The sequence below is a fragment of the Chaetura pelagica genome, unplaced genomic scaffold, assembly GCF_000747805.2.
Source record: "Chaetura pelagica isolate M959 unplaced genomic scaffold, ChaPel_1.0 scaffold13, whole genome shotgun sequence".
In the NCBI taxonomy this organism is placed as follows: Eukaryota; Metazoa; Chordata; class Aves; order Apodiformes; family Apodidae; genus Chaetura; species Chaetura pelagica.
Window position 1 is genome coordinate 2,611,952 of NW_009954543.1, and position 14,712 is coordinate 2,626,663.

The following is a 14,712-nucleotide window of genomic DNA, read 5'->3' on the forward strand; positions in this document are numbered from 1 at the left end:
TTCTTGTCCAGCTTACCACAAAGCTTTGCCAGTTCTTCCTAAATACTACACACCAAAAATCTTCCCTTCTACAGAACATCACTGATGTTTCTGCATTTTGCCAATCTCTTGCGCCAACTAAATTATTTCTTTTTAGCTAGCTTACTAAATTCTTTGCCACATCAGCCCTCTCCCTTGCTGTACTCTACAAGTCTTTATTTTTGCATAATACAGAGTTTCTCAAGAAGTCTGTGGGATAACATTGGTTTGCAAAATTACATTTTTCTTAATCTTGTGCGTTGAACAAGCTCTATTTTGGTGACTTAATTGGAAAGTCAGACTTGATCCTTGTTTATATTTTTATTTGAAAGATACTTGTTCTCTTTTTGTAAGTGAAGCCTTCAAAATGCAAGCTGCTAAATATTTCAATCATACTGGTCATTTGCTGAGGCTCATCAATTACCCAACTAATTTTGGGGGGCAGTCTTTTTTTAATCTTTTTGCTGGTGAGCTCTATTTGACCTACATCCTATGATGGCTTTCACTCACGTAAAACTCGCTTGGTTTTTCACTTGGTTTACCACCATTCTTCGCTGTGTAATGTCATATAGTTAAAAGTTTTCATATAGGTCACAAAGTGTACTTCTAAGAGCTCTAGTATCTTCTAGAAAAACTTGGCAAAACCCAAGTTACTTTGAGTCGGAATTTGAGTTTCACAGTATGGAAGTTGCAGAGGTTATAGGAAAACCTTTTATAAGATAGGTGGTTGGTTTTCACAAGCACATGCTTACCTGCTTTTGAATACTGAAAACCAAAGGGATTAAATCATTAATACAGGTTAGCAGTAGTGAGTGCTTTTGCATAAGGAGAAAATATATACCAGCAGAATTATCTAGTATACCACTGGTACATAATTTATTGCTGTAGTGCTGCTGCACATATGCATCTTTCAAAACTTCTGTCCTTGTTCCTGAGAAAACTGGTCATGCCCCGTGCTAAAGGGAGCTCCACATTCACAGTTGGGAGTGAATTTGAAGTTAGTATGTGTTTTAAGTTTCCATTTTAAATTTTGGGAATCTTGCCCCTGATGTAATGCTCCTTTTTTCCCCAAAAAAGAAAGAGGGTGAGGGGGAGGCAGGTTGGAACCGAGGGGATGCAGAAACAAAATGTGCTATGAAGGAAGATTAGGCATACAGGATGTTTTTTCTTCCTCTCTTGTAAAAGGTAATATTTGGTTTCTGCAGTACCTGCATATTGAATTGGAATGTTAATGCTGTGAAGCTCAAGTGGGTGTATATTATGTTAGAAGCGTTATCCCTTGGTATTATAATTATTATCTTTGATTAATTCTGCCTGTGCTGGTAAGGAGTAAAGAGATTTTTACTAGCGGGGTAAGTCTTTCTCTGTGTGTTTGCTCATGTATAACATAAATTGACAATAATTCTGGTTAGAGAAATGAGGGTGACTGCATCTACAGTGTGTTTAAGGAAATCTGTGGCACACAGACAGGAGATTGATTTTGTGTGAGTTAACATGTGGAATTGGTATGATTTTACGAGTTCTTGAGGTAACTGTCCAATTTTGAGTTTATTTTTGTTCTTTAAAAATTAAATGTTGGTAAGCAAAGTTTTAGTGCACATTTAGAAAGAAATCTGAATACTAGACCTTAGTGTCAATAATGAATTACATTCTTAAGTGTGTGACACTTTTGGGTTTTAGTAACTAAAATTGATTCTATTTTGGTGAAAAAACAAGCTGAAAAGGTCATCACTTTAAGGTCATAAGGGAGGACATTTGTGACAGCTTCTTTTCTTGAGCCGGATGCTAAAATTAACTAAATGTCGACAGTATCATTTTAACCTGAACTACTGTTGAAAGTTTTAATTTGTGTGTGTGTATGTATTCCTGTTATAATTCACTATGATAATTTTGGGACCTACATTCAGCAAGAGAAATATTTTCTGTCCATGTTTTTTAAAGGGTGGGGTTAATGATACCAGCAGCATGGTCATCTTCTGAACTAAAATCTGATTCCCTTTTCCCTTACTTTACTGTTCTTAGGTGCCATGGCTGTTTTAAAAGGAATACTTGACAATGGCGTGTTGCCTAGTAGGGCATCAGTTATTGCACTCACTCAGGCTCTGGCAGAAAAAGGAGATCTAAAGAACCTGCAAGCACTTAAAAACATGTTGGAAGACCTCACGAAATCAATTGGTGTGTCTGCCTCACTAAATGCAAACGCTATTGCATGGGCTCATACCAAGAAGTAAGTATTTCTAGGACTGGTATATGTAATTTTTCCACACAGAGTGGTGGGAGATCACTTATATTATTAATTTCGTTCTGTTTCCATTCTTACAGTGTCCTAGATGCTAAAATTACGGTTGAGCAGTGTGCTGTTCACTTCTCTTCTGGTATCATTTCCCAAACACATTTGGGATTGAAATTCATTTAGTGAAATACAGGGACAGCTATGAAGCATTTGGGAGAGCATAAGGTCTCCTCTGGTGGTGTAATTTAGCTTTGATACCTTTATGCTAACATGCCTCATGTGTAGTGTTCTCCCTGGTGTTGCATCAAAGGCCCTGGGAAATCGGACTGCAAAATCGAATTACTTCATCAATATAAATGTAGAAAAGCTTGGAACTCAGAACCCACAGAAACAAGAATCTACTACCTGTTCAAGTGGTTGAAATGACAAAAATATTGTGTTTACCCTCAAAATGTGAAAGCCAGACATATATCTGTGGAGTAGTTTTAATTTTTTGTTGTTAAAATTGTAGGGTTCCTGTGTCTAATTTGGCAGGAAAGCTGTAGAGCTGCATAGTTCATAACAGATGCCTTATTGCCTGAGGCATGGTAGGCCAGAGAGAATAGTCAAGTGTTGGGACCAGCAAGAGGACTTGACTTGAAGGATAACCATGCAGGCCAATTCCAGTAGTGAGCTCACTATATTTTCAGCCACTAAAAACAATCCTGATCCTGTAAATAATGAGTGGTTGTTGGCACAAAGTTCTAGGAAGTGCATTGACTTTTGACTGAATTAAATGCTCCAAACAGGGAGATACACAGGATGTCTCATAAGCTGCATATTTTCCTGTATTCCCATGCCATAAAGGTACTGCAAAGCTATCCCATTTTCTTAAGATGTAGATTGGTGACAGGAATAAAATAAATAAATCACTGTATGCAGGCACAGGTTATTTAAGCAGCATCCATACCAAAACTCAGTTGGATGTATGAAAAGACTGAGCAGCAACATAAATAATATACACCTTACATATTCTTAAATACCTTGCAAGCTGTCCCTTCACAACTGTGAAAAACAGGTTCTTATGGATGTTTTTGTACCTTTCATTTATTGATAAATTAATGTTTCTGATAGTTTTCAAAGCATTTTGCATGGCTTTCAAATGTGCTGCATTTCTGCTTTGCCTAAAAGTGTACTCATTGTGCTCTGGTTTCCTTTCAAAGTAAATTGATTTTAGAGTGAACTGATAACAAATGTTGTCATTTGAACTTTATAGAATCCTGGAAGTAGAGTTTACACTTCGGTGAATACTTCCTCCATAATTTTATTAGCATTTGCTTTACTTAGGCTGTGAGATGCAAAGTGTTTAGGCAAAGGTACTGACAAAGTGACATTTAACATTGTCTTTTGCATCCAAAAAGGCAAGCATGGGAAAAATCAGGTAAATAATTAATTGAATAGCATTAGAAAAGAAATAAAATTGTGTGCATTAATTATTCAGATACCTTCTGTTAATGTTTTGGTTTTGCCTTCTAGATTTGCAGAGCACATTTGCCTAAAGCAGATAGCTGAACTCTTCTTTCTTGGTAGGCAAAAAGTGTGTCAAAATAACTTAGGCTTTGTACAGGCCAGAGGTCATTTTAAAAATTATACTTATGGGTTAATTTATGTATTCATGGTTTCCCTTTTACAATATCTGAATGAAGTCATAGGTACTCAACCATTCCTAGGAAATGCAAGCTTAAAAGTAGAAAACAAAAGATTTAATATAATTGATTGTTTAGGTTTTTTAATCTTGATTTCAGAAACTAAGCCAGTTCAATCTTTTTTTCTAGCAATGACCTTGATGCTGCTGTGGAATACCTTGAGCCTCTGCTTATCTCTGGTGCACAGAATCCTGATCAAGCTGTCAGAAATATTTCCTATTTGTTAAGAAGGGTGTCTGAGGAAGGATTAGAACCAGCTTTGGAAAAATGTAAGTTAACTGCAACGCTATTTAAATATTCTGACTAGACAGAAGTGTTGTGAAAGAGCTATTACATGTAAAACCTGCTCAGTCAGCATAAATCACACCAGTGAATTTTACAAAAGTGGCTTTTCAATCAAATATTTTCCTTATGTACCCATCATTTTTGCAGTTGGTGCGATGGCAGAACGACTGGCCAGTCAGTCTGGAATTTACAGACCTGTCACAGATCTTTTCCTTCAGTATGTCAGTGCAGACAGAGTGGATGATGCCAAATCACTGATACAGGTAATGACATAACAAGAGACGTACAGAAATGCTTAGAGCTCTTCAACTGAGAAATTGTAAAAAAAAGGTGTTTTATAGCATAGGCTAGTGCTGGTATGCTTTTGAATTACAGCATGACTAGCAGTAGCACAGTTAAGACTATTCCAAACTATGGGCTAGTATTCTAGTACTAATAGTAATAGTGGGTGCCAGAGTAGGACAGTTATCTTCTAACAACCTGAAAGAAATGAAGACAAACATTACTTGAAATTCCATCTGAAGCAAATGCTATTTTATATTTTCTGTTAGGCAGCAGTTAATTCTTGCAGACCATCTCCTTGCAACATACATGTTTATGTGCTGTAAACATACCAGTGTCTTACAGCTGTACAGTTTCCAAACCAGAAGCAAGCGCTTGCTTTTCATGGACCTTATTTCACTTGGTTGCTATAGTATTGTATATACTGCATTCAAGGTTTATGAAGAGCTGAGTTTGCTTTCTACTCACTTGAGTGCCACGGATGCATTTTAAGTCAAGTGCTGCTCTGTGGGCTGCAGTCTCAGCTAATTTAGCGGGATTCAAGGAATGAGACAGCTGCATTCATGCTGTTGGTACAGAGCTGAAGACAAAGCTGAGGCAGAGGTGGAAAGACCTGTGTGTGATGGCATCTGCTGCTGGCAGCAACCACCAACAGGTTCCATCAGGAGGCGCATCCCCACAGGTGGTGGCCTGGCAGTCATGCCATCTCTACAGGTTCTGTGTGTGTAGGCTCCCACCTCAAACTGGAGCCTCCACCATCTCCTGATAATGAATACTACTCACTTAAAAGTTCCTAAGTATTTTAATCTGTTAAAGAGAAAGCTCATCTTCATCCATCAGCTATTTTATCTTCTTCCAAGACCATTTTTTGAGAAGACTGCATACCAACAAATGTGTTTCATTACTCTACAACAGTGTGAGGTGTATTATTTTAGATATTCCCTGCTCTGGAATATTACTTTTTTTTTGCTTTGCTTAAGAGTTCATTGAATAATAAAAGGAGACTGAAGTTTTGATATCAAACTCTCTTGCTATATAGCATGAAACATCAAAATGCAAAAAAACACAAGTTATTTTACTCTTCCTGATTTTTTGATTGAAATGAATGAAGTTGAGTGAATGAAAATTGGTTAGAATTTCTTGCTTTTGTGAAGATGGGAGTTTTTGCATTTTAAAGTAAAATCTGTGTGTTCTTAAATTTTTTCAAATAATGGAGTAATTTCCATTCATATATTCCTAAAACTTATCACAAAAGCATCCAACTCTTGATATTAAATTCATGGCTCTATAGCAAACTTGAAATATGCTATATCTGGGGAGACAATTTAAAAATATTGCATATTAAGGGAATGACATTCACAGATATGCTTGAGTTGAAATTTCTGTGCATATGAGGAAAATTTGTTTTTCATATGGTGCAGGAAAAACTCAGTTTAAGCATTCTTGACTGCTATTGTGAATCAAATAATTCAACTAATAGGTAACCAGAAGATAGTAATAATCATTGTCCATTTTTGTTATTTTCTTGAAAAGTAAACCACCACCTAAATTAATTATTTTGCTTGTAATAATCTGAAATATTAATATGCTCATGAAGGATCCTTGTTTCAAAAATGCATCTGAGTGTGTATTTAAAAGCTCAAGAAACAGCAGCAATGTCTCTTATACTGTCTGAAGGGAGAATGCTTTTACTGTCAAAAGTGGTTTGGTATTTCAGCACAAAAAGGGGCTGTGGAAAACATTCTCCAACTGGACTGTCTCTTTTCTCTCAGAGCATCCTTATTTCTCATAGTGCCAGTAGGTGAGAATGGCTAGAATTAGTAACTAAAGTAATACAGGTTTCTCCCATTATTATTTTGCCTTTGTTTATGACCATAAAGCAATTTTTTTGTCAGAACACTACAAGTGCATTTTTGTCTGAATTTGCCTGATGGAATGAAACTTCACAGCTTTTCGCCTGGACCTTAAAGAGTCAAACCATATTACACATACATACACGAGGGCATAAGTAAAAATGTCTTGTTTGCATATGTCTAAAATACCACTTGAATGTATCAAATTTATGGTATGTGTGTTTTTGTATGCACATTATTCTCTCCTCTGCATTTTGGTATTGATAAAATATCTGGTAAAAAGCTGGTAAAAAAGACTGTGCATTGTAAGAATTTTAAAACTGATGTATTTGAGGAACATACTCTAAAACACTGTCTTATATATTTTATTTTGTCCTTGTTTCTAAAGTAAGATAGATTTATTTTTTTTATTTATCTGGGCTGTCTGAAACTTTTTTAAGTTCAACTTACTTCTCTCTCAAACATTGTCTGTTTCAGTGAAAGCCTTTTATAAAATAGAGAGATTGAAATCAGTCCTTTGTATGCATAAATGTAGGTAATTATACTTTAAAGAGAACTTGCTTTGTACATTTTAATTTTTATAAAGAAACGAGCAGTTATCTCCCTGACACCTTATTAAATGTATAATTAACCTTATGATCCCTAGCTCACTTGTGAATGCTTGGCAGTATAATTGGAGAGGAATAGTGTTTCTCTTTTTCATTCTTTTGCAGTCCTAAACCTCATTTTTGTGGTGTGTTGAAGTATTAGTTTAATTCCTTTCCCTTTTGTTTTAAACAAACTTTATACCTACCATTTTAAAACCAATGTTTACCAAAATGGTGCCTGAAATAAACTTGTTTGCTATATTCAGTAGGGTGGTTGGTTGGGTTTTTGTTTGGAGTTTTTTTGTTTGTTTTTTTCCAAACTGCTAGTCAATTATAGACCTTGTAAATAAATAATGTATTCGTTTATTATTTTAAACATCTGTAACTGGAAATTTTCTCTGTAGTAATTCTGTTTATCACTAACCTCTCATGACTGCTACATTATTTCTTTTCTTTAGAGGTGTGGTGCACTAGCTGGGGAGAAGAGAGCTTTTGTGACTTTTATGGCTAGATCAGCATCTAGACCTGGACAGGTATACTATTTTTTAATGTATATCGTTTTATATGTAGTGAAATATGTTTCATCAGTCCTTGTTGAAGTGTTTCGGATCTTGAACTTCACAGTTGAGGGTTTTGTCAGGTTTCTCAGGGAGAAGGGGAATGTTAATTTGCAGAGCTGCTTCCATTTATTACAGAGCATGATGGAAAGAGGGTATAATTAATATTTTTCTATTACTTCAGTAATTTCCTGCACATTTGATGCTATACTTTATATCCTACAAACATTGTTCTCCAAGTGTCTTACTGCACTATCCAATTCAGTATTGCAGCCTGAAAGTACTTATTTTATTGGTTATATTGTACGAATACAAATGCAAGTCAAAATCCTAACCTCTCTCTAATGATAAAATGCCTCTATGTTTACATTAAAAGACATATTTCCTATTACTTGTTGTGGTGGTTTGGGAATGTGTTTATGTTCTTGGTTCTTGGCTCATTGCCTATAATTCAAAATGCTCTCCATGTGCCTGCTGTCTTGCTATCCCTCCCTCCTCGTATACCCCACTCAAAGTAAAAAAAAAACAACAAACAACCAAAACCTGAAAAACCCAGAAAAACAAGCAACCAAACAAAAAAGAGAAAAAACCACACAACAAAGCAGCAAACAACACGCAAAGTACCCTTTCCCAAAAGAAAAACCTCCCAAATCCAAACACTGCACAACAAAAACCCCAAAATACTTGCATGCAAAATATTGATCTCTCATTTGCAGCAGAGCAGCATCAGGAGACAATTAATACACAAATCAGAATATTTTTCAAATGAGGAAAAATGCACATTTATGTTTTGTGGAAACTGCCATTAAACACTCAGATTAACTAAGCTCTTCTGTTGAAGTGATGATGGTAAATAGGATGATGAAAAACATCTAGTGTCCTTCTAAACATCGTCTAGTTTTTGAAGAAATTAAAGAACTTGAAATTTTACAGCTTTTCAAGAAAAGTTTTAGTAACACATAGAAGTTAGTATGTGATAAAGATGTTATTAATTTCTATAATCTTCATTTAATTCAATACCTAAGAGTTTTTGAAACTGGAAGCAGGGGTTCCAAATCTAAGGACATTACTTGGTGTTCTGAATTCTTTTAAGCACTGGTTGTAGTGACCTCTAGGTCAGTGAAGGCTGTTGAGTGGTTTACACTTTTTAAAACTTGGTGATATGCTGACATATTTTCATTGATACATGAATTGCTTCCTTCAAAAAAAAAATAAAAAATGGAGAAATTACTTTTTAAGCTTCCTGAATACAAATATTAGTCCCGTGTTTTATTTTGTGCCTTATTTCTTTGACTATTTAATACCCACATAAGGAATTTTGGAAAGTAAGTTGTAATGTCTTCTTTCAGTTGCATAGTCCATTCCTTGTTATCACTACAGTTCGTTTAACATAAAATATTTTAAATAATTGTTCTGACTTCGGCAATTTTATTTTATCCTTTAGGATTTGAAATTAATGCTCTTTTTGTCTGTGTATTAAATTTCATAGGCAAAGAAGATTGAGACACTTCTAGAACTGATTCCTGAGCATCTAGATATCGAACTTGCATACAGTTACCTCATGAAATGTTATGGTAATTTACTCTCTTTGGAGTAGTTTTTTAGAAAGGACTCCTGAGACATTCAGAGAGATCATGGAAACCCTTAGAAATAGGAGTAGGATCTGCACTGTATAACTTGCTTTATGGTTTGAGTCACAAAGAGATGAGGGGCTGGTCTGGGGTTTCTGTTGTTTAAGTCTGTTGGGTCTGGCTATTAGGTTGAAAAAGCAACCAACTGACCCAGCCTTGAATCCTTTACGAAAGAGCTGTAACAGATTAAAGGATACTGCTAAAATAGAAGTGCAAAATAGGGGTTTCCTGGGATAAGAAAGACAATCCATCCTAACCCATGGAGAGAAATACTTAGAAATTAATGACATTTTAATAAGTATATTCGTTCCTTTTATGTGTGTTTCTAAACCATGAATGATTAGTTCTATCAGTAATGTGGAAGGATTTTATTGTTATTAGTGTAGATTCTTTATATCTGTTTTCATTTAGCCAAATTAATATTCCAGATGCCTTAATTTGGATTTACCTAAATAGTTGATTTGAATAGTTGATCCTTTTATAGTTGAAGTCAGAGAAGAACAGATCTAAAAAAACCTAAGTTGTTTATTTAAGTATGTTTATTTGCAAGACTCACTCTTGAAAAAACAAGACATACAGCCCCTGTGGCAATACTCAGCTGGAAGCTTGTGTCTCTTAATCCAGCTCCACCACTTTTATTACAGGGAGTAAATATTTGTCATGTGTTACAAGCAAAACGATACAATGACAGTAGCCCTTGTGCTTCAGTCTATTATAGGGGAGATAAATAGGAATAGTAAAACACTTTGTACCCAAATATAGGGTATGTTGTTGAAGGATTACGAACATCATTGTATTTGAATGAAGTTGTAGAAGTTCTCATGAGGTAGTATCTAACTTGTATAATTCACATTCAAAACAGCGATAACTACCAAAATTGTTGAGTCTAGTTTCATTCTAACTAGTTAACATCAAAACTAGTTTAATTCGCAGCAGGGTAAGTTTTTTAACATGTCTTTATAAAACAAAGAAAATGCCTTTTTGTCACCAACACAGCACTTGCTGCTTTACACTGTCATTAGTCCTTTACTGCTGTCAGCTGAGTAAGAATTCCTTAAGTTAACTAAGTTAAACTTTTCAGTATTCTTTTCAACTACATCATAGTGCAAGAGTTTCATAAAGAGATTGCAGAGAGTCAATCACTTGCTCTGCTGTACCTAAAACAGTGGTTGGAGTGTATTCAACATGTGAAGCCATACTGTGTATGTGTACAGATAGTTGCTGTAGTTTCTTCAGGCAGAGACACCTGGCTCGTAGCAAGTTCCAGAGGAGATATTCAGTACCAGCATGAAGATTTTTAGAAGCTGTTCCAAGGTTATGCTGTACAAGCATCTCAGCTGTGTGAGACATTGGTTCAGCTCCTGTATCAGGTAGAAGAGTGCACATCAGTTACTTCATCCACTCTACCAGGGCTGGGCTTGATGAGTAGTACTAGGGTGTCTTTGTATTTTCTATTGCATCTTTCTGTTTTAAGGAAGTAGGGTGTTGTTCTTCTCTTAGGATATTCAGGGATGTTTAGTATATTCTGTCTCCACCATGCATATAGTATGTACAGACCTATACACATGAACAGTAATTTAGCTACCTCTTCCAATCATTGTTTCTCTTCCTTTTTTGATACTTTCTGCAGTGATGAGTATTTTAGTTTCATTTGACTGTTAAAATGATTGTCAGCAAAATATGAACCACAACTCAAGGTTGTACTTAAGTTGTGTTCTAGCCGGAGGGCTAGAAATCAAATCTTTTAATTGAAAGATTTTATTTTTATTTGTATTTTTCCATTTTACAGTTAGTAAGCTATAAAGCATGATTTTTCATTTTGGGCCAAATCCAACCTTCTAGTGTTGTAATTTTCTAGAGAACAAATTATTGTCCAATGAGGTCCCTTGTTATTTTTACTTAGCTAGAAAGCAGAATAGAATATAACTGTGCTGTTACTACATTGGTTACTGTTTCTAGTTAATAAAAATAAATAGACAAAATTATAATTGTTTATGTGTCTAGAAAAGATAGAGTATAGATCACAGCTGAAAGAGGTCTGATCGTGTATCAGACATCCATGACTGAACAAATAAAGGGACATTTACTTAATCCCTTGTCCTGAGATACGATCCACTGCCAGGACTAGATTGCCTTCATCTGGTGAGATTCATAGTTCTTTGCCGTATACCTTCTAGAAAAAGAAAATTTATAAAATCCCATTTGCGTGGTCCATTACGTGAAATCTAAATATTAGCTCTTTTTTTTTCCCCCCAATACAATATATACATCTATTTTAAAGAAATAAAAAGTTAGTGATTTCTATTAGGCTTTATTAAACTGTCACTTCATGCAGTTTCAGTAGTAGCCTCCCACATTCAAAAAAGAACTCAAGACACTTACCAGATGTGAGTGGGAAGATTTTCTCATGAGAAAGGGACAAAAGCCATCCATTTCTGCACAGCTAAAGCTTTTTTCTTCTCTAAGAACCAGATTTTGTAGCCTATATGGTTGTGAAGATGGTGTTTCCAAGTCTGAACGAGTCAAGAATCTGAGACAGCTCCCATACTGCAGACGTTTGCATTTTCCCAAGCAACAAAATGAATTTAACTGGACATGATGGCTTCCTTGTTGTTTGCAAGGTGCCAGGAACTTATACTGCTTCTAGGACCCTGAGGACAACAGTGAAACTGTCAGGGGTCATTTCAGTTTCATCCTGAAGCTTCTCAAGCAAATGTCTGAGAAGCAGAAAAGTCTGTGGTTAAGCATGAGTCAATGGAGAAGGAGCAGTTTCTCCCCTCTCCCACTTTAGAGGAAGGAGAAATATACTCCACTCCCCTACAGCTGAAAGTTAATAGTGCTTTAAATAAATTAAGAATGGATTAGTTAGAACCTGTTGCAGAGGATGGTGCCTTTCATGGAATATTCAGAAAAAATGTTACTGGTTACCTAAGCAGTTAAGTTTTGTAATAGTATTAGTTGGTCACAGTAAGTTTTCTCCTGCACAATAGGACGAAATGGGATTTTTTGTGTGTGTTCAAAAAGGAGCATCTGACCTTTTTTTCTGTTGTTCCTTTAGGTTATAGTTTAGCTGTAGCCAACACCTGTAATTGTAACAACATTCTGCCCTTACAGCAATTAAATTCTGTCCTAGGTTCTCACATGGCAAACTTGGGTGGCTTTTGTTCTAGCACTTGTTTTTATTTTTTAATCATTTGCCTCAGAAAGAGGCACGTCTCTTGTTTCTCACATCCTAGAATGGTATGTTATCAGTGTGTGACTCCTGCTCCTTTGTGCTGCAGGCACGTTCTTGAAGGAACTGATTATCCAACCTCAAATGAAAATAAAAGCTAGAATGGCTGTGTGTTCTGTTCTCTGACATGAATTGTCGATAGGATATGACAAATACCCAGAATATTTGGAGTATCGTATATTAAAATATTTAGAACATATTTTGAGAAGTAGTAGGAATGCGTGACATCGTGGAAACACGTGAAAAGAGGAACACTTAACCACTGGGGGGTTTTCTGGTCTGTTTTTTTTCCTCAGAATTGGATGGGGATGTTGCTTCTGTAAAGGCTGTGTATGAGAAAGCAAAAGCACAGAATATACAGCTGCATGAGCTGTCTCTGAAATCTTTAGCAGCTTTTCTGAAGAAAGTAGGAGAGCCTGTCCCATTCACTGAACCCCCTGTGAGTATTTCCTACTTAAGAAATAGATCTGCAGAATTGTGTATATTCAGTGTTAATAAATCAAATTCCATGAATAATTACATAGGGATTAGATCTCTGCTGAGACTCCTCAAAGGACGTAATGGATGAAGTACCAAGTGTTGTAGGAGCTATAGTAATCTTGCATTGGATTTGACTTAAGGAAGTAAAACCTTCTTGGGTCTTATGATATTTAAACTACCTGATCCTTATCAGGCACTCATCTGTAGGTGTACCTTTATCAAATGTCCTTGGGGCATTTATCTAAGCAATTGAACTTTAAAAGGCTTATAGAATGTGTAGTTCATTAGCAAGTAATGGGGTTTAGTTTTCATTAATTTATTGTGTTGTATCTAGTGCAAGCTGTTGCTTTACTAGGATGGGACTTTAGAACTGTAGGAATTATTTTCTGTTGCAGCTTTGCTTCTGGCTGCCTTGCCAGCAGATATATGCAACTGTGCAAATACGTTTTGAGGATGACAAGTGGCATGACACTAACTCTGTCACATTGTAGTAGACTGTGAGTCCACACTAGACTAGTAGTCTACTAGTACCATTTTCACAAGGCAGTCTTTAAGGACTTCCTATATTTTACCTCTAAGAAAACTTTTTCTTGTAATTCTCCTAGCCACTTTTTATATTTTAAAACAAGTGTTTTTCTATAATTCTGTTAAGACCTGGTTGTATGCTGTTTCTTCATATTGCTTAATGATAAATGTGATTTTATTTTATAATTTTGCAAATAATTGGAGAAAATTTTGGCATGGAAAATTTGGTTTAGCCCTTTAACAGTAGTAGAGCTTTTTCTGCAACTGTGACATAATTTGTAATCTGAATTTTTATTTGGACTTAGTAAATTTTAAAACCCTAGACTGTTTCTTACATGTAGCTAGTGAAAATAAGAGTGTTTTTTCAAAGTCACTGAAATTATATTCATTTTCTGATTTCCCTGTTCAATTTTTCTCTAATGCAGCTTGGTCTTTAAAAGCGTCTCAATCTTTTTACACAATTGCAGACTGCAGTTAAAAAATATTTTCATTTTTAAAACGAAATTTATTATATTACTCTATTTTGTAACAGCAGCTTCATTATGCATTTTCTGCAAGGTTTTCCTTTTCTTTTTATTCTCGCTCTCTGTTATTTCTCTTAATTATACAGACTTCAATACAGATCTAGTTTTGCATGACAGAGAATAATAGATTTTGCTTTTTTAGGACATGAGACTTTGTTCAGAATTAGTAACTTCAGTTGAAACAATGTTGAACTTGTTTGTTCTACTCTGTTTATAGGAGACGTTGAAGTTCTATATGGAAAAATGGAAGAAAAGAAGATTGGAAGCATCATGAACAGGCAGTCTTTTATGTTTTAGTTGTTTATGAAAATTGTTTAAATATTACATTCAATAAAAAATTAAAACAGCATGTTGTTTTGTGTAATTTTTAATATTAATCTCTGTTTATACAGCACTTTCTGTAGCTGTAATTGATAGAAAAAGTCATTAATACAAGTGCTGTTAAAATTGATAATGAAATACCAAGCTGTAACTTTCTGGGCTGTTTCTGTTTTGATCTGCTATAACCTGAAATGTATTTTAGCTTCTGTTGTTTCACCAAATATATGTATATGGAGAAATTTGCTAGAGAGGTATGTAACTGTAACTTAAGCAAAAAGCAGCTGTCTTATCCTCTGTTGTTTGCCTGGTCAGTGTACTCTGGGTTGAAAGCAGAAGGGTAAAGAACATCAGGATTCAACTGTATCTCTACAGAAAAATAAACACCTTTTTTTTTTTTTTTTTAAAGAGTTCTCCTAAATGTACTTCTCTTGTGTTAAGTATTTCATTAGGGTGATCAATATTACAGCAGAAGACAAAATACTTTTACCTTTTACAGTAG

At 35.2% G+C, this 14,712-nt stretch overlaps 1 protein-coding gene across 1 annotated transcript in view; it reads left to right on the forward strand.

Moving 5' to 3' along the window:
- LRPPRC (leucine-rich pentatricopeptide repeat containing) overlaps positions 1-14,166 on the forward strand; it is a 90,931-nt gene extending 76,765 nt beyond the window's left edge. Inside the window, exons 32-38 of the mRNA XM_010004964.1 lie at positions 2,041-2,245; positions 4,066-4,205; positions 4,369-4,484; positions 7,402-7,476; positions 8,990-9,074; positions 12,660-12,802; positions 14,110-14,166. Coding sequence (XP_010003266.1) covers positions 2,041-2,245; positions 4,066-4,205; positions 4,369-4,484; positions 7,402-7,476; positions 8,990-9,074; positions 12,660-12,802; positions 14,110-14,166 — 821 coding nt within the window. The remainder of the gene's footprint in view (positions 1-2,040; positions 2,246-4,065; positions 4,206-4,368; positions 4,485-7,401; positions 7,477-8,989; positions 9,075-12,659; positions 12,803-14,109) is intronic.
- Positions 14,167-14,712: the final 546 nt, after the last annotated feature.